Here is a 24,866-nt window from a genome sequence, read left to right on the forward strand (position 1 = left end):
GCGCAATTGTTTAATGGAACAGCAAAATAGCACCAGGGATTGTTTGCGCCGGAACACGCCTACTTTTTTGCGCTGAACTGCCCAGGGAGCGCAAGTTCATTCACTAGTTTAGCGACGTGCTTCTGTGGAGGGAAAAGCGCGCTTTGCGCGGGTGCAAAATAGGAATGACACATGCGTCGGTGTACAAAGTCAATTGCGCTGGGTGCAAGATAGGGCCCCTAATATTATAAAATGTGTGGTAAGTACTGCCGCCGGGGCTCCGTATAAATGGAGAATGTGCGATCGCAAATATCGAGAGTGAAAGTGAAATTAAAAAGCGATTTTTTTTTTGTGCATTCAAAAACGGAATGGGGGGGGGGGGGTCACAATGCCAGCCATAGGCGATGGATGATGGCATCGTCTTTCGGCCCTATCCTAGCAGCTATAGAATTTAATGTGTAAAATGTGTAAAGATTTATACTGTGTGAAGAAAATATTAACTGTAATATTATAAAAAGTACATTAAATATAATAATAATGTAATAATAATAATGTATAATAATAGTAATAATAAAGTATTATTCTTATTATCAATTTTCATATTAATTTGATAATATAATACATTTATACTGTGTAGATAAATGTTAAGTCAGATTTTAACATGTACATGAAATATTGTTACACAACGATAATTGATCATTCTTAATACATTTATAGTCTAAATATTAAGACTATTTTATATTAATCACTCTATATACATTATTGTACTTGTATTAAAAATAATATAATTTATTATAGATATTATTATTATTAATATGATTATGATTGTATGATAATATGAGTCATGTTAAAATATAACGTACTACAGTATAAGTTTATAACAATAATAATAATAATAATTTCATTCTTTTATGTAAATTATCTTATAATATGATACTTATATTTAATCAACTTATATAATGTAAAAAAATATAAAGTGAAACAAATATAATAAAAATATATATAAATATTTAGAAATATTAAGAAAAAATATTATTTATAAATATTATAAATTTATCGGGGCTTTTCCATTGTGTACTAAAAACAAAAACAAATTATTAAAATACTATCTAGAAAATCCCTAGCAATCAAGAAATTTTTTTTTTATAATAAAACCCCACTCTAGTAGATCTGGCAGCATGACACAAATGGGTGACACAAACTCACTGAACTGTGAACTCTGATGTCTCTTTTGTTGTTCCTTTCAGCAGCATCCTGCCTAATGTCCCCAGTTGCCATGGTAATTCTTACAGTAGTATTCTTAGACACTGAACTGCTTCTTCAGAAGCTGTCTAGACTGAAAACACCACTGAAATCTTTTGTCGCATGGCTGAATGTGCAGTCTAGGACTCCGGTGCATCTCCCCAATGTTTGTTTCCACAAACATTGATCAAAAGACCTAGTGGAGAAAGCAGCTCTTACTGACAGCAAAATGCACTGCTTTGTGTTCATACACACTTGATTGACAGTTTCTACTCAGAATCTGTGTTGAACCACTGCTTTGAGAAACTTAACATCTGACTCACAACCCTGTCCACACTACAATGAATTTTCAGTAAGTGATTGACCATAAAATTTATTTTATTATGCTAGGCCACAAAAAGCATTCAGTGCGATGAGGTTAATAAAAGCCTGGTGTTCAAAGTATTTCTCACCATTGCTTCAGCTCAGCGCTGTTTAACACTACTGGCTATTGTCAAAGAATAGTCCTGCAGTAGGTCTAGTATTAGCTCATGGAAACGATTAAAATAGGACAGTCCAGCTGCTGTTGCTCGAGGATCATTTACTGAGGGGTTTCAAAAAAATAGACGCTGAAAAGCTTGCAGCTGAAACAATATGTACTTTGTGAGAAGTTAGCATACTTTTAATATGCTAAAACAATGTAAAGTGTATGCAAAACAACTCTGCAAAGAGTGAAAACACTGTGGTGCTTTAAAATAACAAAAAGTCTTTGAACATCCAGACTTGTCTGGCATAGCAACAGGCTCAACCAATGACATGAGCTTGTGGGCGGGACCATGTATGTAATTCAAAGTGCTTAAAGGGGTCATGAACTGAGAAATCAAAATTCTCTTGATCTTTTGACCTATAAGAGCTCATTGTACTATAAAAGCATCTTGTAGGTTTCAGAACTCAAATCTTTCTTGTTAGTCTAAAAACAGCATATTGAAGCCAATTTTCCAAAACATGGCTCTATGATGAAATACTGTGGATAAGCACCACCTCTACAGAAGAAGATAAATGCCTGCTTTTACATCACTGCCTGTTTAGCCCCGCCCACCGATTCGCATGTCTAGTTTAAATAATGAGAGAGGCGAACAAAGTTCTATGCAGAAACCAAACTATAAAGTTGGCTCTGAAAACAACTACAGTGCCAAGTTGTGGTTTTTGCAACCCCTTTCTTCTGAACCCGACGTTAGGAAAGAGTGGATTAACTTTATTTTTATTTTATTTTATAAATAAGGTCCAGACCGCGTCATCAGTAAGAACTCGATCCTTTGTTCACTTGTGATGTCAGGGCTTGACGCTTCCCTTTTTTCACCCAATTAGCACATGTGCTCCTAAGTTGAAAAAATTTAGGGGCACAATGCAAATTTTTCTAATTATGTGTTTCAGCTTAATAAGGGGATATAAGAAGACATTTACAAGCACAATTATTTAATTTATCAGAATACAGAATGTACAGAAAGGTTTCAGACTCTATTTAATTAACAAATTATGTAATTATTTATAGTCCTATTAAATTATACTTACATTAGTGACACTATCAAATTTTCACAATAGTCGTTGAAGCTTTTGTCCCTGTATATGGTTTTTATCACATTATATAATTTAGTAAGTAAAAAAAAGTGTTTTCCTCCTAAAAGGTTAAATAACTTTATTAAAAATCTTTTACTAAAGAAATACTTGTTTTTTTTTTAAATACACAAAAATATAAAGTAAACAAGTGTTTGAAGAAATTTTATTTCGAATGAACGAAAGAACAATAGGTAACACTACAATAATGTCCCATTAGTTAACATTAGTTAAAGCAGGTTAACATTAACTATCAATGAGCAATAGCTAATTGTTGCAGTAGCTAATATTATTTGTTAATGTTGATTAATCAAAATGCAACCATTTATTGTTAATTAATGTTAGCTATATCGAATAATATTAGCAGTCACAACTTTTGATTTTATAATGTATTAAAGTTTGAAATGAACATGAACTAATAAATGCAGTCATTGTTATTTCATGTTAACTAATGTAGTTAACTAATGTTAATGGAACCTGGTAAGTGTTACCAAACAATGACAAATCAGTCAGTATATAGATAGCCTATGGTTTAATTTCGATTTTGAAATCGATGAAATCGAAGAAATCATTTGCAATAATGACAACTGTTTGTGTAGCTTGTCAGTGAACTACGTCAGTGAACTAAATACCACATTTAATAACGTATTTTTACTCCAAACTTACTTCATAACGTCAGTCGAGTGTTTGAAATAAATTTTTCTGTGCGATGATGTGACTTCTTACACAGAATAAGGCAAGGAACATATTTCATAGTAATCTAAGTAGTGATAACGGCATTGCATTATAAATATACTTTATTTTTATATAAAATAATAATAAAAAGACCTCAGATAAACCAGACATTGTTGTAGTCCTCTGGCCTTCAGATGGAGATTTACTGCTGATCACAGAATCGTGCTTCACAGAAAGATACGCATGACAATAGCAACTTCTGTAGAATCGCGATTTCGATTCCATTTCAATTAATCGTAGAGCCCTATCTTTAAGTATGAATTATGTGGTGCTATGGTGAAGACTAAAGCAGATATAAATATCTCAATGACTGTTTGAAACATTCACATGTTCACAAGGGTGTCAGCGCCCTATACTGCTTAATCTGCGTTTTCATTCAGCGCATCGCCTTCCCTCATTCCGCTTTTCTTCTCATCTGTGCTATTTTAAATTAAATCATTGCTTTTTTTTTTAAGTTCAATAATCATACAAGGCTGTATCGCTGTTTTCCCATAAATAAATTGAAGAAATTATAGGCTACTTGTTGGGCTGTTTAAGAAATTGTATTCGCACTCATGCTCCTAAATACATTTTCCAGTTCGTACACATCTATTTTTAGTCACAAATGCGATTGAAAGCTCGAACCCTGAATGTCGCAACACACAAGTGTGAGCAGCTGTTTAAATTACATGGTCACTATTGCTATGTCTCTTATTACAGATCGTTTGATATGTACGGAGTATTTATGCATTTTAAATCTAGCACAGCAGTGTCCATCTGTGTCGGATGTAGCCTGTCAAACATACACAACTGTTAGCAAATCATAGCAGTGAGTTTACTTTTGAGTCTGCAATCCGCCACGTCTATTCAAACAGAGTGGTCTGATTAAGTGGGTCAAAATAGGAAAGAAAATAGCCTATTACTTCATATAATTTTAATGTTTGTTTGTTTTGTTTTTAAATCTTGATAACATTATAAGGGTTACCTCAGAGAACAGTACAAATGAATTTTTAAAAAGGCAGTTCACAACCCCTTTAGTGGGATAAAGAGTTATTTAGCCGTTATTTGTTTAGATTCTCTGATTGGCCGAGATTTTTGTAGAATCATGGGTAATGTATTTTTTTCACTAGCAATTTCACTGTTAATTACGATTATTTAAAAAAATAAGTTTGAAATAATGTGGGCTGATGGCTTCAACAGAAGCATACAATTGATATGGGCTGTTGAAAATGGTCATTCTTTTTTCCACACTTCACTATGAGAGCAACAATACACCCATTCTAGTGTGGGATTTGCGCTAATATATACATATATATATATAATCTTCAAATAAGCCCAAACAAATGACAAAAGAAAGCCACTCAGAAAGTCTGGATGTTTGGATCTACCACAACCAGAGGCATGACATTTTGGCCGATGTCCACCGTGGCTATTCAAAGAACTGAATTACAGCAGAATGAATCTTTTGTTTGTTGGTTTTCAAATGCTATTAGATCGACAAACCAAGCCGCGCTGGAATGCTTCACAACCGCATACTTCAAACCAATGCCTTCAGACATCATTTAATGATGGAGCTTCAAAAACTAGCACATGCTATTAATACTTCAGAAAGCGCACTGCTCTGCTCTTCACATTACATCAGATTGGTTGCAAATTGTAGGATATTATTCATTATTACATTAGCCTGCACCATTCACAAATTTTCAATGTATGATATCTTAAAATATGTTGGTCTGTGAATTATTCCTTTAAGTCGGTGTGTCAGTAAAGAATAGAGCATGCCAGCCAACACAAATTTATCTAAAAATCACTCAACATTTATCATTTTACTGAGAGAATATTTTAGGTCTCTTCCAACCAGCCACTGTCAGCCTATCCTAAAACACCAGGCTGTGGTCTTACGGTTCAGAGATAGATATCTTTTCAGAAGTGTGAGAGAGGGTTTTGAGGACTTCACCATCACCGGTGCCTTGGGGAAAACCCTCCACCTCAGCATGAGAGTGCAGATCTGCAGACTGCATGACCTGCTCTCTGTTTCCCCTTAAAGGTACAACAGTTAGAGCAGAAGCAGCAAAAGCCTTTATTAATAATGGCAAGACTTGTACTGCCAGATCAGTGTGGTATGCTCGCCTCAAATTGCTGGGAAAACCTTGCCGGAGGCGAAAGCACTTCAGAGGAAAATGTCCGCACTGAAAACCATTTGAGGGCTGGGTCTTACTCTGTCGCACAACATTCCTTGTTTAGTCTAGTTATAATTATGGGATATTAATAAACCATATTCTGCATTAATGCTTTAAATTAAACCAAAAGGAATATAAATATACTTTTACATGAACTTTTATATTCTTACAGCAGGTATCTATTTAAATAAACTTTTAACTCATTAAATATATATATATATATATATATATATATATATATATATATATATATATATATATATATATATATATATTTATTTTTTAATCCTTTTTAATAATATATCAGTTTTACTGTTCTACTATATTTTATGTTAAATGCAAAAACTTTGTAAACTTATTAAATATTGTGAAAGTATATATACATATATATACATATATATCTGTGTGTGTGTGTGTGTGTGTGTGTGTGTGTGTGTGTATATAATTATTTTTTTAATTTGTATTTTTTTTTGTAGTTCAGAATTAAACAAAATGTTTGGTTACAAAAATATTGACTGGTGAGCAAAAAACATAAAAAGCTAATTTCATATCATATCCTGCATCAGATTAAAAGTTATACATAATTTAACACTGACTGAGTTCCCCACTATAAACATTTTCATTGTTCATCGTTTAAGTGATCAATATGGGATCAATATCTACAACTGCAAACAGATTAAAGATAATTGGGCATTACCCTCACCCCTGAGGGACTCCTTGACGTGGGTGAGACGCTCTCCAGCCAATAGCATCATCTGACGCATATACTGTACACCCAACAGGTTAGAAATGACGAAAAGAGAATGGGGATCCCGATCCATTACTGGGATATCCAGTGATTCCTACCAAACAGCTTGATGTGAAATCGACACGTTGAATAAAAACGTCATGCCACTGTGCCCCAAAACGACCGAGGAAAAGCCGCATCGTGTGATTATACCCTGGTTAGATTATGAAAGAGATTAAAATAAGACTATCCCTGTGTGGACTAAATAAATCAGCAAAGAACATCACAATGTCAAGACAGCGAAGCTGCTGAGGCAGCCGGTGCAGAAGACGAGAAAAATCGTTACAATCACGACGTGAGAGACATATAACGTAATTTCCAAAAGAGGCTTACCTTCATCCTCGAGATCGAGTTTCTCCAGCATGTCTTCAGAAAAACCGTGGACCTGGGGACAGAGTGGACAGTGTCAAGCACAGAGGAAGCGATCTCAGGCTGCCCTCCCCTCGCCGTCCACACAACACACACACACACACACAGACAGAGAGAGAGAGAGAGAGAGACAGGCGGTGAGGAGACCGGTTAGATCGGAAGTTGGCTGACAGAGTTTAATAAAGAAACAGTAGACTAAGCGGCGGTAGCGCAACTGGAACTGGTTCGGAGCAGAAAAAAACCAACGGACTAAGTGCTCATGATTTTATGTCCATCGGTCCTTGTAGGGACAGTCAGTGTTTGCAGGCGTGCTCCGGTTGTGTACCCTTGCATCCAATGTGAAGTCAGTCATGAGAGACCTTCCCCCACCGGCTTTTTGCAAATGGACTGTTCCAGTTTGCTGCAGTCGCGAGCCGTCAACGGTCTGATATGGAGTGTTTTAAATCAACTATTCCGCTAACTAATTTATTTTTCTTAGTATGAGTCAATCTGCGAATACATAAAAGAGAGCGGAGTCAGCTTGTCGAAACTGGCCGGAGGTGGGTGGGGATTTTGATTCATCCCGGTGAATCGAATCTTTGAATCTGTTCACAAAATGAATCGTTCACTGATTCAATGACTCTTTCTGCAGGTAAGAGGTGCGTTCACAGTAGCGAAATTACAGCAATATATATATATATATATATATATATATATATATATATATATATATATATATATACACCTTTTCACATTTCCTGGATTCTTATCAGCGGAAGTCGTCATAATTGGTTAAATTTAGTGTAAACCTACCATAGGCTGTACATTTTTTTACATTCCCATTTGCTCAAATAGCAAAATAAAAACTCCATTGTAGTGTTATGACGACTTTCAATCCAATTGAATAAAAAAAAATTGTGAGAGACTGATAACGGTGACTGATGACTGATATTGAATTTGTGAGATGACTGATAGTGGATTCCTATTGGAATTACTGGATTTCATCATCGAAATTTTGTTATAATTCCATGAGAATACGTCCACATCAAATCTATGACAATAACTGCAGAGGGGATTATGTAGTTGGAATCACTTTCAGAGCGATTATTTTCTGATAAACAATTAAAACACTGGGAGCCAATCATAATCCACCTGAATCTGAGTATTTAAAGATACAGACGACATAACTGCTGTGGCTACAAATATAATTGCATTCCCTAGGGCAACACACCATGCCGAAAAGTTCTAATTAATTCAGTTTTCTCAAATCAGATGTCTTGTTTAATTCATTTTGTTGTAGAACTGGATTCAGTTTACACACAAGTTCTAAAAACATTGATTTGTTCAGTACAGCAGCGGCTAAATTTGTTCAATACGTCCAACCAAGGAAACGCCCTGTCACAACTGGTTCTTAAAAGCTATTTGTTCTTGATATAATCAGTCAGTTGCAGACTTGTAATCAGTGGACATCTAATATGAGTCAGTGCACAGAAGAATGATTCACTGAAATAAAAGATTTGTTCAACAACAGTGATTCACTCATAAATGAAACTCTAGTTGCTTAAACCTGCAGGGAATTTGTAAGTACTTTACATTACACAATAGACAACAAAAGATGCAAGGGCTCAACATCAATAAACGTCAAAATACATATGTAGAGTTTCCCTCCTTTTCCTCACTACCAAATCTTTTTTAATCATAATAGGGAATCCCCCTTTTTTTCTTATTCATATGACTTATTCGTATGACTTATTTACATAGACAAAATGTGTGATGTGTTTGTATGTGAAAGATTAACCTTAAAATGTTGCCAGGATTGTTCAGATTCTGAACATTGTGTCTTATTAGTGGAAATTTGTGATTTTCTCTCCTTGGTTGAACTTAGTGGTTTTCCAAGATGAAGTTCTTACTCTTTCATGTCTTAAAAATACATTTGCACATATATGCGTCCAAATTTAAATGAGTTTTATCTGCAATGTACAGAAAGCCTGTGCAAATAAAGCTGTTAGTGCGGCGCTGCTGTTTATGTCATGCCCATCTGGCCGTGAAACTCTTTCTTGACCTCCTGTGTCTTTTTCCATCTCTCTCCCCTTAATGGCCCTCCTTAGACCTATATAGGACAGAATCAATTTAACGAAAAACTATAGAGGTCATCCGGCTCCTAAGATATTTCACACAACTGTTTTTGGCCTTTCCCAGGGAAACATCTGGCATGGAGGGTAATTAAAATGAACTGTACCCAAATTCCTGCCTGATGAATCAGTGGGTGTGGCTGTCTGAACGAATCTGAGCCCTTGTGAGAAAAACCCCATGAATATACAACAGAAGTAAACAAACACATAAGGGGCGGCCACGAGAAAAATGTTAGTTCACAAATCTGGGGAATTACAAGTACTGGGAAAGTGTCAGACATTGACAGAGAGCGAGAGGCATTGGGTTTATTTTAAGACGGCAGTGAACAGTGAAGGTGTCCGAGCAGCAGTGATTCTGTCCATCCGCATTGACCCATTTGAGACCTGCACTCAGCACGTCAGTGGATCAATAGTTCATAAAATGAGAATCGCTGAGAGTGGATTTTCAGGGGTTGTTAAAGATAAAGAGACATTACTGCACTGCATTGAGTAGCAGAATTTTAGGGACAAATTCACAAAACTTGCGCTACTTTTGTATTTTTTTCTATACTGCTGAAACACTACAGCAAAGTGAGTATTTAAATATGGCTGATTATAGGACCTTATTGATCCATTATTATATTTGTATTAAAACTTCATGAACAGACACTGTATGTGCCGTAGGTGAATGAGACTCAAAGTGTGAGAGAAGGAGTAAAGGAAATGCACGTGAAGTTGATTACACATCTGCTGAGTGCATCCTTGGACCTCTGCTTAGATTACCAGGCGGGAGGCAAGGACAACAGCATTGCAGATGGTGACTGCTGTATTGATTTTGGCTTGTGAACGTGATGAACGGTCAGTGGGCTGAATCGTAAAAATCAGATTAGATCCACTGACAGGAACTGGTGAGTTGTGACAGTATTGTGTGCCTGAAGGAGTCCTGTAGATTTAGGAATGTTGAATATATATTAAATTTTTAAATATATATTTCAATATAAATAAGTACATATACTGTCAATATTTTTTGGTCAACGTTTTTGACAGTTTTTTAAGAATAAATATGTGTAAAGACATTAAGGACTCATGTGACTCTTTAGATAAATAAATTATATATGTGTGTGTAAATATAATTTAAAACTTCATAATTAATAATTTAGCAATTTTTATATATATATATATATATATATATATATATATATATATATATATATATATATATATATATATATATATTATATATATATATACACATTATATTTCTTCTAAAATTTAAATTGTTAATCTTAATCTATTATTACATAATACATATATATATATTATGCAAGTAATACAATGTCTAAAGCCATTACAAGCAGCGTTTATTTTATTTTATTTTTCTTTTGCCTAAAACATATTTTCAAGGATCATGAGCTTTTTCTTGTACAGAAAAAATAAAAACATTTTTGCTTGTATTTGGTAATCAAAACATTAATTGGATCATCACTTGAAAATGGATGATGCCAAAAATGACTCTGATGCATCAATGTCTCGCGGCAGATCACTTACCATATGTGAGGTAGATATAGGTGCTGAGCAGGGACAGGGTGGTGGTTTTGTAGCAGGCGGGCTGTGGTGCTGTCCCGTGTCGAGGGGGGAGGAGGAGGAACGATGCACAGTGTCATTCCGACTGGCTTCCAGAATAAACGCCGAAGTCTGCTTGGTCACTTGTGTTGGAGTGGTGGGTGATGAGGAGATACCAGAGGCTATAAAAAAAGACAGAAGATAAGACACATCAGATATTGTCTATCTTTCTATCTATCTATATGGAATTCAAATGTAGTTACTAATACAGAACTGATACACTGTGCCTTTAAGACTTTATGACCGTGTACTGTGCCACAGTGTCTTACTGTATTCCATTCTCTGCCCACGAAGGAAGATTTAGATCCACCTGTCACTTAAAGGTTATAGGCTGTACCTGTCGTAATTCTGATCCATGCCTACAGAAATAGAAGGGGCCATAAGGTCTGAACCGCAGGCAGTGTGGAGAGCAGAGTTTTATCACCTCATTTTACACTTCATCTACTGTTGCAGGCTGCAGATTTCATGCTGTGATTCCTCCAGGCTCTGCCCTCCATACTGCAGTCAGATCACAGTAAAAGACCAGCATAAACAACACCGCTCTGGATGTGTTTATTCAGTTACTGAGGCTACACGATTCTTCCAATACATGGCAAAGGCCCAAACGTGCCACATTTGTCAAATTTCCCCTAAGTGTTTATCACGCCAATCGCCTTAGTAATTGGCCTGTCCGTTTTGGATTCGTGCTGCACATTAGTTGCCCGTTAAATGAGAAAATCAATCTCATTGTGGGCCCTCTAATTGCATTTTTGTGATCGCTTCAGCTCCCTGTTGTTTGAACGTGACCCACTTCTGAGTGCCGTCCTCTACCCTGGCTAGATTCGGTTGCAAAGCCTTAAGGAAGCAGCTTGCTCTCCCAGAGTGGTTTGTGGAGGAAACTTATTGAGTTTCTGCTTTGATGAGTCGATAAGAGGAGAGTGAAATGTAGCACTGCCTGCAGAGTCCAAGATACCATCAGCAAGCCAATGAGGTAAGAATATATTTCCAAGAGAACAGCCAAGATTCCATCCATCCATCCATCTCTCTCTCTCTCTCTCTCTCTCTCTCTCTCTCTGTCTCTCTCTCTCTTTCTCTCCGTCTATTTATTTGTCCTTCCATCCATCCATCCATTCACCTGTCTCTGTATCTATCTATCTATCTATCTATCTATCTATCTATCTATCTATCTATCTATCTATCTATCTATCTGTCTGTCTGTCTGTCTGTCTGTCTGTCTATCTATCTATCTATCTATCATTCGTCCATCTGTCTGTCTGTGTATCTATCTATCTATCTATCTATCTGTCTGTCTGTCTGTCTGTCTGTCTATATCTATCTATTTATCATTCGTCCATCGGTCTGTCTGTCTGTCTGTGTGTCTATCTATCTATCTATCTATCTATCTATCTATCTATCTGTCGGTCTGTCGGTCTGTCTGTCTGTCTTTCATCTGTCTGTGTGTCTATCTATCTATCTATCTATCTATCTATCTATCTATCTATCTATCTATCTATCTATCTATCTATCTATCTATCTATCTATCTATCTATCTGTCTGTCTGTCTGTCTGTCTGTCTGTCTGTCTGTATGTGTCATCTATCTTTCTGTCTGTCATCTATCTTTCTGTCTGTCTGTCTGTCTGTCTGTCTGCCTTTCTGTCTTTCTATCTATCTGTCTGTCTGTCTGCCTTTCTATCTATCTATCTATCCGTCCGTCCATCCATCCATCCATCCATCCATCTATCTATCTATCTATCTATCTATCTATCTATCTATCTATCTATCTATCTATCTATCTATCTATCTATCTATCTATGTTGTGGGTGCAAAGATGGCAGGCAAAGTTGGCTGATGAGCATATTTGACAATAATCATAAGCATTTATCAAGTGTGAAAGAGCGACCAAGTTATCCATTACAGGTGGGCATTCCCACTACCTCAGCTCACTGCACCTAGCCATCTTCCCTCAGCCGAGACTGCATGACAATGGCTGCTGAAAGAGCTTCTTTTACAGCAGTCAGCCATCGGCCCAGTAAACACTGCACATAAAAGAAAATAGACAGCAGGGAAGGAGGAACTTAGAGGGAGCTGAAAAAGCGGCTCTCTGTGATGATGTCATCAGGATGGCAATAGCCCCTCACCCCACCGAATCATTCCACAGGGAGTTTATATTCTCATCTTTCACTCTATTTCCCAGGGATCATCTACCATCAGGACCACGGAGTCACATGATCATTGCAGCAGTCCTGGATATAAATGACACATCCCAGACATACGTAATTCAGAGCTGAACAGAACACACCCACAGGCCATACTTGCAGTGCTTATCAAATTAAACTGTCCTCAATGAGCAATACAAGTGGCATATTTATGAAGCCATATTACTATCAAATCATTTTAATATAATTACAGAACATAATCAAATCAAAACCAGGCTCCAGTCTAGTCCAAAGGCTCCATGTATCTTTGATATTGTGTAATGTAAGACATCCAAAGCCTTGTTGTGTTCAATTCAAACACATTTAAGCGGGTAAAAGGTGATGTTCCTCAAAGGTGATTGCTCATTATAGACGCGTTGTCTCCATTGTATCATTAGGCTGACGTACGCTTTTCATAAATTGCCAGGATTTCAAATCACATTTAAAGCCTCTGAGGCTCTTTAATGGCTAAATTGAGGAAGAAATTCATTTTGAGAAATGCGTGCCGGCTTTTAGCTTAGCTAGTGGAATCCCAGCCATTCATCGTCCTACAAAACACATTTACACTTTATTTAATAAATACTGCTTTGAGTTTACACATTAAAGTCTGAATAAAAAGGAATACATCCATACAGTTCATGTTGGGAAAACCCATTTAAAAAAGACTGAAACATAACATTTCTCCCATATAAAATGGTCTGCATTTCTTTGTAATAATTAAATAATAATTATTAATAATTGATTGATAATTAAATAGACCAAGAGTGTGTATTATACATTATTGTTTTTGATGTTGTTTGAACTCTGTGCAGTGAACTTCACTCTGTAAATACAGCTTCCTGTCATCATGACGTCTTTTGATGTTTACCTTGCAGACAGAGGTTAACAAACTTCATCTTCAGCGACAGATGACCCTTGACCCAGTGTAAGATAAGTTAACCCAAAGCCACATGCTATTAACCCCGCTCACAGGCAGAACACTTACTATTCAATGAGCCATGACAGGCAAACCAATAATCCAAAAATAAACCCTCCATGATTAAATTTTCAGCGTTATGCAGCTATATGCTCATATTTTGTTATATAAAAGTAACAACACAACTAACTTCACAAAAGGCCTCAGCTCAGTCAAATCAACCAACACTGACCTCTTCATTTGCCTTTTCGTCTGTCTGTCTCTCTTTTGCTCTGACTGATTGATGAGCAGCCAAAGTATTTTACATGTGTCAGCTGATTAAATGCACATGCATTATGTGCCATTTGGAACTGATGTGCTTTTAATGGCATAAAACTAGATAAAATCTTTCATAAGAACGTTGTGCTATGTATTTATATGTGTTGATTTCACATGTGGGTATGGCTGTCTATGAGAAGATAGAAAAAGCACGTTCTCTAAAGGTAAAAATAGCTTAAAATCCTCTAAGGAAAGGATAGTAAAGCTTTCTTTAAAACATAATAAAGACAGAGATGTGAATCTTATCAAAATTCCAAGGGCATTTCTGGATCTATAAAGACACAGTAAGCTGAGCAGCGCCCCCTAAAGCTATTTATGCTGAATTGCATATGATTAAAAACTGGGACAGCTTTATGGTAGACATGAATATAAATATAGCCTGTTTTCGTAATGTATAAGCAGGCCATCAAGCTTTTTTTTTTTTCTAGGCATCTGGCTTGAGAACACGAAGATGGCTAAGTTCAGAATAGCACATTTGTGCAATATGCAGTTTGCATGGCAGTGGATAGCAATTTTTCAGAATATCGCTTGGAAAAATTGCACCGCATTCAAAGATATTTTGACTTTCCTTTTCCATTTCTGCCAGACTCAAAATCACCTGTGATTTTTGGATATGAATGCATTTTTAGATAAATAATAAACCCAATGAATAAATCAAATAAAGTACAATGTTGTAGAATGCATTTCACACTTTTTTTTTTACATTTATTAATCTAAAGATATTTTAAATATACAATTTTACGTAATGAATCCAGATTTTATTAAATAATTAATTAAATGCACATATACTACTATTATAACTGTATACTACAACATATTCACAGTATGCTACAGGAGTGTTTAATTCTGAACATCGGTAATATGTCTTGTGAATTAAAGTGCATACTCAGTTTAAATATGGCCGATGAGAACACAAGCTACAATAACCGTTGCTTTGGATTGTGTCTCTGCCTGGTGACATGCATCCATGTGTCTCAAAGTCCAGGATGTTCTCCCAGCAGGCACCATCTCCATGTCATAGTGATGCCTGTCAAAATCCATTCAACCGACCAATAGGACTGCATTTTCTAATGCAGTGTGTGTGACATTCACAACACTTTAACGCTTGCTGCTCTCATTTTCAGCACACTACTGCTTTTACAGAAGCAAGATTTGATTTATACAATGGTAGATATATTTGTATAATATTATTCAGAATGTGATATAAGAATTTATAAGCACTTTCTTTCTAATGGGTTGGGTTAATGGCAAAATTTTATGAAATCTCTATTAATAGGTATAATTAAATCTGGGTGGCCAAACAATCAGTCATTTTGACATCTCTTAATTATTGTTTCACTAAAGCACAGATGGTTAAAAGATAATGCATGCTCACATAAAATACAGAAAGTCTTAAGTGATGGAGAGACTAGAAGCCTTATACGTCAACCTCACGATATCTCATGTGTCAATTTATATTTGATTGATTATTATTTTAAACTTTGTCTCACATTTACTGTACCCTTTTCTCTGAGGCAGAAATTGGCTTCCATAGGAGACAAAATATGAACATGACACAATTAAAACATTACAGATGTTCACTGCAGCAGACACTATTTCGACAGGCTGTTTGAGGTTGACACAAAAAAAATGTCATTTAATTTGTATGTTTTGTACGTGAAACCCAATTGGCAGCGGCAAACCCCTGTTAGCCCTTGTTATTTCCTCCCAGTATTACGATGTCATTTTTATATTTTAATGAGTCCCACTGAAACTCACTCTCAGTAGACTATAAATAACATCTCCCATCACAGGATTAGCCCTTCACAATCATAATACCCAGAGAAAACATCCCATTTAGAAAAAGTCATGCAAATCTTAACAGCTTTTTTTAATCCACATTGCAGACCAGCTTAATTTTTAAAACTTGGCGCATTGTGACCAAAATCACCTATTTGGAAGCATTACATAATACAAATCTTGAGACAACGAAGTCTAGTTTTCAGGGTTCTGGGAATCATCTTGCAGGATGTTTAATTGGCAGGATGCACTGAGAAATTACTTTTAGAGGTTGTAAAAAATGTACAGGTAACGGGTTCTTCTGCTCACACTCTTATTGTGAGAATCTATCAACACACAAGAAAAAAACGAGACTCTTCAAGGTCTGAGATCTGAATGCATCCGTCTACTTATGTTTGAGTGTAAAGTGTAAGACTGAAAGTTCCTGAAATTCAGTGGCCTTATACTCTTAAAAATTAGATAACAAAATAAAACCATTTTACTGTATGCAAACAAATAAACTTTTCTCATTCATGTTTGAAGATGATTTTATGGGTAATATCAGGGTTGTTACCTAAATGTAAAAACTTAAAATGTTAATAAAAAAAATATATATACTTTTAAAAGTTTTACTAAAGAAACTGCTCACTGCTTGGTTGATATTTAACATACATTATATATAACAAAGTCATGTAAAAAAAAACAATGCTGCAGATTAAGCCTTAACTGTCATCTTACTGGTTCCCAGGAGGCCATGGGGCTCTGACTGTCGTCTCCCTGTCCGCCCCTCTTGGTCCTTGCGTTTTTTGATCCCTCTCAGGCTGCTAAAGCGTTTCATGGGTGGTGAGGAAGTTCGGAGTAGCTGTGGACGGTGCAACAGGTCATTCCGTACCCATAGACAGTGCTGGAAGAAGTTGGATCTCTTCAGTTACTTCCAGGCTTTGGATGCGTATCACCCAATCATTGAGCCAGTGACAGATGCTCTTCAAGGATTATTCCATGCTCTTTAACCAAAGTTGCTTCCTTCAGAGTTCTTCAGCTTCTTTTTCAAGCTCCTTTCTCTCACAGACTCTTGTTTCTGTTTTACAGCTCTGAATCAGTGGCCGGACGGCTGGCTGTCAAGCCTGCAGCAGATTGTCAAGTGCAGCTGTGTGTATGCCAGCGTGTGTGTGTGTGTGTGTGTGTGTATGTGTGTGAATTCATGCCTTCAAAACAGCATGTGTAACAGGGAGACTGTAAAAGGAAACCAACCCATGCTTGCTTTGGAATTGCTGGTGAGTGGCCAAACAGCAGTTAACTCCGCCCTCTCATTAATATTTCAAGTCCTTTCACATATATTCTCTATAAAGTCTCTCTGTGTGAGTTAGAAAGATAATTCACCATCCAGTGTGCAACTGAACTTTGTTAATATGAAAGAAACCTCTAATTTCTTGTAGTCTCTGACCTCGTCAAAAAATCTCATTAAGGAGAATACAAAAAATAATCAGGGAACCATAAAATAGGATTTAACCTTTCCAAATACCTTGCCAAACTGAAATGAATGCAGCACCATGGGAGAACATTCCAGTTTAATGCCAGGTGAAATCTAATTTATTTTTTCTTATTAGTGGTGCTAGACAAGACAAGTATTACTACTATTATAAAGAAATTAATAATTTCATTCAGTTTCCACAAAAATATTAGGCAGCACAGCTGGTTTCAACATTTATGATAATTAGAAATAATGCACCAAATCAGCATATTAGAATGATTTCTCAAGGATCAGGTGACACTGAAAACTGCAGTAATGATGCAGAAAATGAAATAAATTTTAAATTATACTTAAATAAAATATATTTTAATATATGTAATAATGTATATTGCAGCTTACAAAAACATGTGTTCTAAATTGCAATACAATTTAGTTTTTTTTTTTCACTAAAAAATAACAATTACATGTATTACATTAATAATAATAATTGCATCCATTTAAAAAATTGTTGAAAAATAGTGCCAGGCTTATATATGTATATATATAATACAAAGAAAACTATTTTTTAAACCATAATGTGTGTGTGTGTGTGTGTGTGTGTGTGTGTGTGTGTGTGTGTGTGTGTGTGTGTGTGTGTGTGTGTGTGTGTGTGTGTGTGTGTGTGTGTGTGTGTGTGTGTGTGTGTTTGTGTTTTATTAATGGCTCACTGTTGCTGGCACTTACACTTGTAAGTAATGAAACTTCATTAAGCTTTGAACATGTTCCTGCATTATTTATCTGCTTTGTAAGTTTGTCTGCTTTACTCTGGCAGTATTATAAACTGACATAGCTTAGAATCAATGCACAAATCTGTATCTTGCCCTGTAACACAGCAAATCTGGAAGTCTCAAAAATAATACCCTGGTTAAATCCAATATCTGGGTCATGAAGGGTATTCCGTTCAAGGAGGAAAAACAATCTCGGTGACAATCTCTTTAGCTAATGAATGCATGATTCATGAATGCATGAATGCATAAACAAATCATTCTCTGTCTGTGCACTCAAGGCACCAAATTAAATCACTTAATAATGGGTAAAGTCACACTGCCAGGCTCCACGCCAAGAGACTGTAGGAGTGTAAGCAGAATTAGATGGGCTTTGAGTAATCACCTCTCATTTTCCAAACTCTCTGCTTTCATTCCTTGTCAGGGGCACTTCTAAAGACGCTCATTTGGGATCAAAAAGTATCTTTGGTGATAAGTGAACAGCTAATCCCTTCCAAATCCAATGTGCTTCCGGACATTTTCAAAGGCCCAGGGTCCACAAAACACTAGAAAGGACAGGGTCGGTTTTTAGGACAAAAATGCAGCCAGGAACCACAAATGAAACTTTCTTTGTTTGGACAGTCATGTAAAAGTCATAGTTTTTAGGTGTTGTGTGTCCTTAAACTTAGTGAGCTGTCTACCAAGACTACATTTTAAAACTGTTCTTAAAATTAGTTGGGAACGTTGGCCTATGCTGCAAAACAGAATACTTTGTTTTTGCCAAATCCTAGGTAGCAATCCCAGAATGCTTTGCAACACTCTCAGTGACAAATACATCCATGTTGTTGACAGAAACACAAACTATTAATCACAGTTGTGCATCATATTTAATAAATGAACTTTTGTGGACTTCTGTGGAAAATCCAATACAATTCAGAACTCAACCCATGTAGCTTAGCAACACGCTAACATTAGAATTCATTGTGAGCTGCTGCGTATGTAGAGCGTTCCAAATCCGTCACTTCTGAGGTTCTGTATCAGCTGCGACAGGCTGCTTGTGTAGTCAGGAGACAGCAAGGCCGCTCACAAGTACTGACCTGCTCTTCTGGTGTCAGAGCTGGAAAAGCCTTCCTATTCCATTTGCCTGATTTAATAAGCTTTCATGTGAGAGTGAGCCGTGCCAAGTCACTGGATATCTAAGAGTGGGCCGCTTTCTACTGCAGGTCACCTTGTACTTTTGGAGTCAAGCCAGGTTTACTTTTTCAGTCAGTCTCTTAGAAAAAAGAAGGTGGCGCCCTATGAATGGCAGAGAAAATCAGTGGTCATATAGACCACATTTAGGGTCCTGATTGAAAGTTTTACAGGACTTGAGAGTGAGTAAATGCATCAGAGATGCTTTTTCGCTGTTTCTCTCATTGAGAATGTTCTAGAAATATTGCCACAGAAAAGACACGTTCACGGCCAGTCTGTAGACTCTTCCCTAATAAGGATATGCCCATGCTATATCTTTTGACATGAAATGATGTGCAAACATGGCAGTTTTCTTTAAATACACAGGGGCTCTCTGCAACCACAGATCCAGTGATGGACAATATTCCCAGATAAGGCCTGGATGAGGGTGAGGAATGCACTGCAACATTGCAGATGTTTGGGGAAATGTTAGAAAGCTAAAAATGCCACATTGTGCTTTTGACAACCATAATTGACTTTTTAATCAGCTGTCTGTAGGGTAGTACCTTAATTAAAATGTGTTTAAAGTTTTAATTTAATATTAAAAATATATAAATTCACATGCAAAATTATTATAATACACACACACACACACACACACACACATATATATATATATATATATATATATATATATATATATATATATATATATATATATATATTAGAGCTGTCAAATGATTATTCACGATTAATTGCATCCAAAATAAAAAACAATTTTTTTACATAATATATGTAAGGGTATTTTTGACTAATATTTTTTTATTTTTTCATTTACAAATACAAATACTAGAAATGCATTAGTACAGGAAGGCCTACGGAAGATTCTCTGTGTGTGTGTGTGTGTGTGTGTGTGTGTGTGTGTGTGTGTGTGTGTGTGTGTGTGTGTGTGTGTAGATGGAAAAAAGAGACACAAAGGCAGGAGCCTGAATATTTCAGCAGGGTCAGATGATTGTTAAAGGGTTCTTATCACTCTCTCTGCGCTGACAGGACCAAACCCTGCACTCCACACATCCCGAACTAAAATAAACTCTTGTCTCTCACAGACTAAGATTACATAACTGCAGAGCTGTGTTCATATCATCACAGGAGCTGCTGCTGAAACCTGTGGGTTATGTGCTGCTTTAAAAACATCTAAACTACACGACAGTGGCCAGCCATTTACAGTATATAAGGAGAATATTACCTAATTATATATAACTTTCCTACGCAAATATATATTCCAGTGATGGTATCAGATAATAGCATGGTATTTTATGATAACCATAATAATATTCCATGCATGGTATTATAATGTACTTTAAAGAATCAAATGGTTATACCGGGATTTTAATATATAGGCCTATCATAGTGTATCATGTATTTTTATTCTTGGAAGCTAAAAGTAAAACTATTATTGTTATCATTTTAATTGATTTACTGAAAGCAAAGATGGGGGAAATAGCTTAAATAAAGTATAATAAACAAATTTAGTTGATTAACGTTCAACACACACACACACACTCACACACACACATATATATATATATATATATATATACACTCATATATATATGTTGAATGTAAAAGTAGCTAAAATAAATTGTTGCAACCACTTACCTAAATAAAAAGTATAATCTAAAAACAATTAGTATCATTTTTTTTCAGTTTATATGAAATATTAAACAAAAAATTCTGGTCACAGATATTCATAACATGCACTTCCTGTTTTGCCCCATAGATGGTGATAAAAAAGGAAATAACCTTATTTGGTCACTATATAGAGCACTGTCCCACAGATGAACACAAACGTGTGTGTGACCGTATATATAGTCAGTCACTGCTGAGATAAGGCCTCTGCGTGCCGCCACACTGTGCTTCATCGCGGTCACCTGTCAGCTGCTGAACACATTTAACCGTTGCATGGAAAAAGAGCTGTGAGTCTAAGCATGAGCTCCAGGGGCTCAGAGCTCATGAGGTGAAGATAGTGAAGATGCATCGAGGAGAAAAGAGCCACCTTTCCCTCAAGGACTAAATGCTTGATATCATTCTCATTGTCTTTTTCTTTTCCTCCTGAGAACACAGGCTGACTGTGGCTTTCAATTAAACATGTGACCCTGGAGCACAAAACCAGTCATAAATTGCACATGTATATTTGTAGCAATAGCCAACAATACTATTTATGGGTCAAAATTATAGATTTTTCTTTTATGCCAAAAATCATTAGGATATTAAGTAAAGATCATGTTACATGAAGATATTTTTTAAATTTCCTACCCTAAATATACTGTAAAATTGTAATTACATTACTTAGAACTTCATTTGGACAACTTTAAATGCAATCTCTCTCTCTCTCTCTCTCTCTCTCTCTCTCTCTCTCTCTCTCTATATATATATATATATATATATATATACATATATATACACACACACACACATATATAGTGTGTGTGTGTGTGTGTGTGTGTGTGTGTGTGTGTGTGTGTGTGTGTGTTTTTGCACCATCAGATTCCAGATTTTCAAATAGATGTATCTCAGTCAAGTATTGTCTTTCAAACCATACATCAATGGAAAGCTTATTTATTCAGCTTTCAGATGATGTATAAACCTCAATTTCATCAAATGTACTCTTATGACTGGTTTTGTGCTCCAGGGTCACACTTGTATATTTCAAATATTTTAAAATATATTTAGAATAATATATAACATTTATAAAACATTTATAATAGACCTACTGCTGCAAAACCAATGGTGAATACAGACGTTCGAAAATAATAATTTCAATAATTGTTTTTACTTTATCTCCATCTAGTGGTCACAGAGGATTGTGAAATTAAAAACCACTTTAACGTTGAAAAATTTTGGGATCATTAAAAATGTATTTAAAAATAATAATAACAATAATAATAATATTCAGAAAGGACACATTAAATTGATCAAAAGTGACAGTAAAACATTCATATTGTAAAAAAAGATTTCTATATGTTGTTCTTTGAAAAGAAAAAAGATTACAATTTCCACTTAAATATTAACTGTTTTCAGAATAATAAATACTAATGATTTTTTTTAATCAGTTCATATTAATATAATATCTAAAGGATCATGTGACAGTAAAGATGAGTTGATTAATTATATTACAAAATATATTAAAACCTTTTTTAAATTATAAATTGCAATAAAATTGTATGATTTTTTTATTATATAAACAATACTTTGTAATAGTATAAACACTATTGTCACATAAATGAAGACTTATTGAACATAAATTATTAATTTTATAAACTGAAAGGATTTGAATAATATAATATAATATAATATAATATAATATAATATAATATAATATAATATAATATAATATAATATAATATAATATAATATAATATAATATAATATATCCAGACAGCAAAATAACATGTAAATACCAGACGGTTCAAATTAAATTCTCATCTTGCTATCAATTCATCAATAATGAAACATATATATTTCGTCCAGTAGGTGGCAATGCAACCAAAGAATCATATTTTGGAACACAGAAGGATGACACAGCATCAGTTCTTCCTCCTCACAGTTTTCTTGAGGTGAAAACTGAATATCTGTAATATTAGAGACATACGAGCGTCCTCTTCTCCGGCTGCCTGTGCTGAGGAGCTCGGAGGACGTCTTAGAGCCAAGGATTCATTTCAGTTAATATCATTTGCATGGAAGCAAGCGTGATTGAATTATGGGCTTTCTGCATTCTGATGTCACTGTCTGGGTGCAACCCAATTCCCGGACATAATATGATTTCGAATTTCTCCGGCAAGTTCTGAGTGTCATTTCCTGAAGGATAAACACTGCTTGAACAGAACCTGCTGTCCATCAGTGTTCATCAAGCTCAGTGTCACTGCCACAACCACATCCATCCCAGAAAACACCACAGAATCACATCGTCTGGCCCTCAGACTGGTGAATAACCAGGATTGTATCAATACAGAAATGGATCTACAACTCATATCTATGCACTTGTAGAGAAGTGTGTATTTGTGTGCAAAGGCACCAGATGCACTCAGTAGATAAAAACCGCATTATAACGATCAATATAATTAAGTATTAAAAAAATTGCTGAGAAACACATCTTCCTTTTCTCTCAGATGTCTCTAATGTTTAATTGTCTCCCTCGATGTGTTTTAATCTTTCCAGCTCTGCCTTATGATCAGACAGAGGCGTCCAAATCACTGCTCCAATTCTGTATTGAATAATAAATCAATAGTGTTGTTTTCGGCTGACAGGAAAGTCTGCCAGCCAGAGCAACTAATGGATTGTCAGAGAAGCATAGTAGTGCTGTTATATAAGTGTGTATGTGTATGAAGAAAAACATTCCCAACTGTGTGTATTGAAGCTGTGGGTCAAACACACACACATAACACTCGCCCACACACTACAAAATACACATTTGCACTACATTTTGTTTTCGCTGCATTTAGATCAGAACTTTTTTCAGTAAGACATTTCTTACTACTGTCAGCTGCACAAAAAAAGTTTCCTAAAATTCATGAATATGCAAATTAGATACAGTAAACAGATACGTTATATATCATCGTAAACCTATTTATGTAGTTTATGCGATTTTAAACACGTTAAATCAAATTAATCTGTGATATCTTTCACAACATAGTTGAAAATAATCTTTATTCAAAGTTTGGTATTAAAAAAATCGATTGGTAAAAAATAAAAAATTCCTACTGGGTTTGTCTTTTCAGGGGTGTTTTAATTTTTTTTATTTCTATTTTTTTATTTTTTTAATGTTATTTGTTTTTTTTACAAAGGATACACACACACACACACACACACACATTCATAAACTTATTTGCACAGTCATAGACTTATTTAAAAAATAATAATTTATAAAAATACTTTTAATAATAATTATTTTATATGATTTCATATATAATTTTAAATTATAGATAAATAATAAAAATATGTATTATTATTTGAAAATTTTCAATAAAGCAATAATTTTGTTTTAATAAAAATTATACTGTATATATATATATATATATATATATGTATGTATGTATAATTAAATAAAAAAATATATATATTATCAAATAATATATTTTTGTTTTTATTTTCTATATAATTTTATTTATTTATTATCTGAAGTATAAATTTTATTTTTGAATATAAGACCCATGACCTTTAACCTACTTTCACCAGTATACAGTAGTACAACAGAGAGACCAATTCCACCTACATATCCAAACTCAAGCAAACACTTACATTACTCTTAATCATCTAATTATAGGTCACTCTGTTCTCATGCGTCTTCCAAGACAGGCTTTAATTTGATAATTATTGATTGCACTTTCAGTGTGTGGGAACGACGGAGAATTCAGCTGATTTATATTTTCCTTGTTAAACAGATTACCCAAAGACAACAGCCGAATTCTACGTCTCTACAGTGTTATTGTTTTCCTTTTAAATAACAGTCATTTAAAATGTCACCTCACATGGATAGATTAAAAAAACTGCTGCAGTAAAATAACTGCATGCTTTCTTAAATATCTTCACTATGCTTCAACATCTTTGTCTCTCAGTGCCATTTTAACCAAAACCAAGAAAGTTGAAATTGTCAGGAGTCCAGAAAACACAAAGTGATTAGTCATCGACGCTGCATTTCAATAACATACTTTAATCTAGAAATATGACCACAAACCTAT

At 35.1% G+C, this 24,866-nt stretch overlaps 1 protein-coding gene across 8 annotated transcripts in view; it reads right to left on the minus strand.

Annotated features, from left to right (window-relative positions):
* LOC113042496 (5'-AMP-activated protein kinase subunit gamma-2-like) overlaps positions 1 to 24,866 on the minus strand; it is a 58,869-nt gene that overhangs the window by 17,963 nt on the left and 16,040 nt on the right. For 5 of the 8 annotated variants that reach the window (XR_003275584.1, XM_026201390.1, XM_026201392.1 and 2 more), the window contains exons 4-5: positions 10,503 to 10,699; positions 6,829 to 6,880 (exon numbers count right to left, since the gene is read on the minus strand). Coding sequence is in view for 7 of the 8 variants with exons in the window: in XM_026201390.1 (XP_026057175.1) it covers positions 6,829 to 6,880; positions 10,503 to 10,699 (249 nt within the window). In the remaining variant the exon portion in view is untranslated. Of the gene's footprint in view, positions 1 to 6,828; positions 6,881 to 7,189; positions 7,423 to 10,502; positions 10,700 to 10,846; positions 10,866 to 16,482; positions 17,003 to 24,866 lie in introns of those variants that run through there. The other 3 variants (XM_026201394.1, XM_026201395.1, XM_026201396.1) reach the window with 3 other exon arrangements.

This window comes from Carassius auratus, chromosome 24 (genome assembly GCF_003368295.1).
Source record: "Carassius auratus strain Wakin chromosome 24, ASM336829v1, whole genome shotgun sequence".
In the NCBI taxonomy this organism is placed as follows: Eukaryota; Metazoa; Chordata; class Actinopteri; order Cypriniformes; family Cyprinidae; genus Carassius; species Carassius auratus.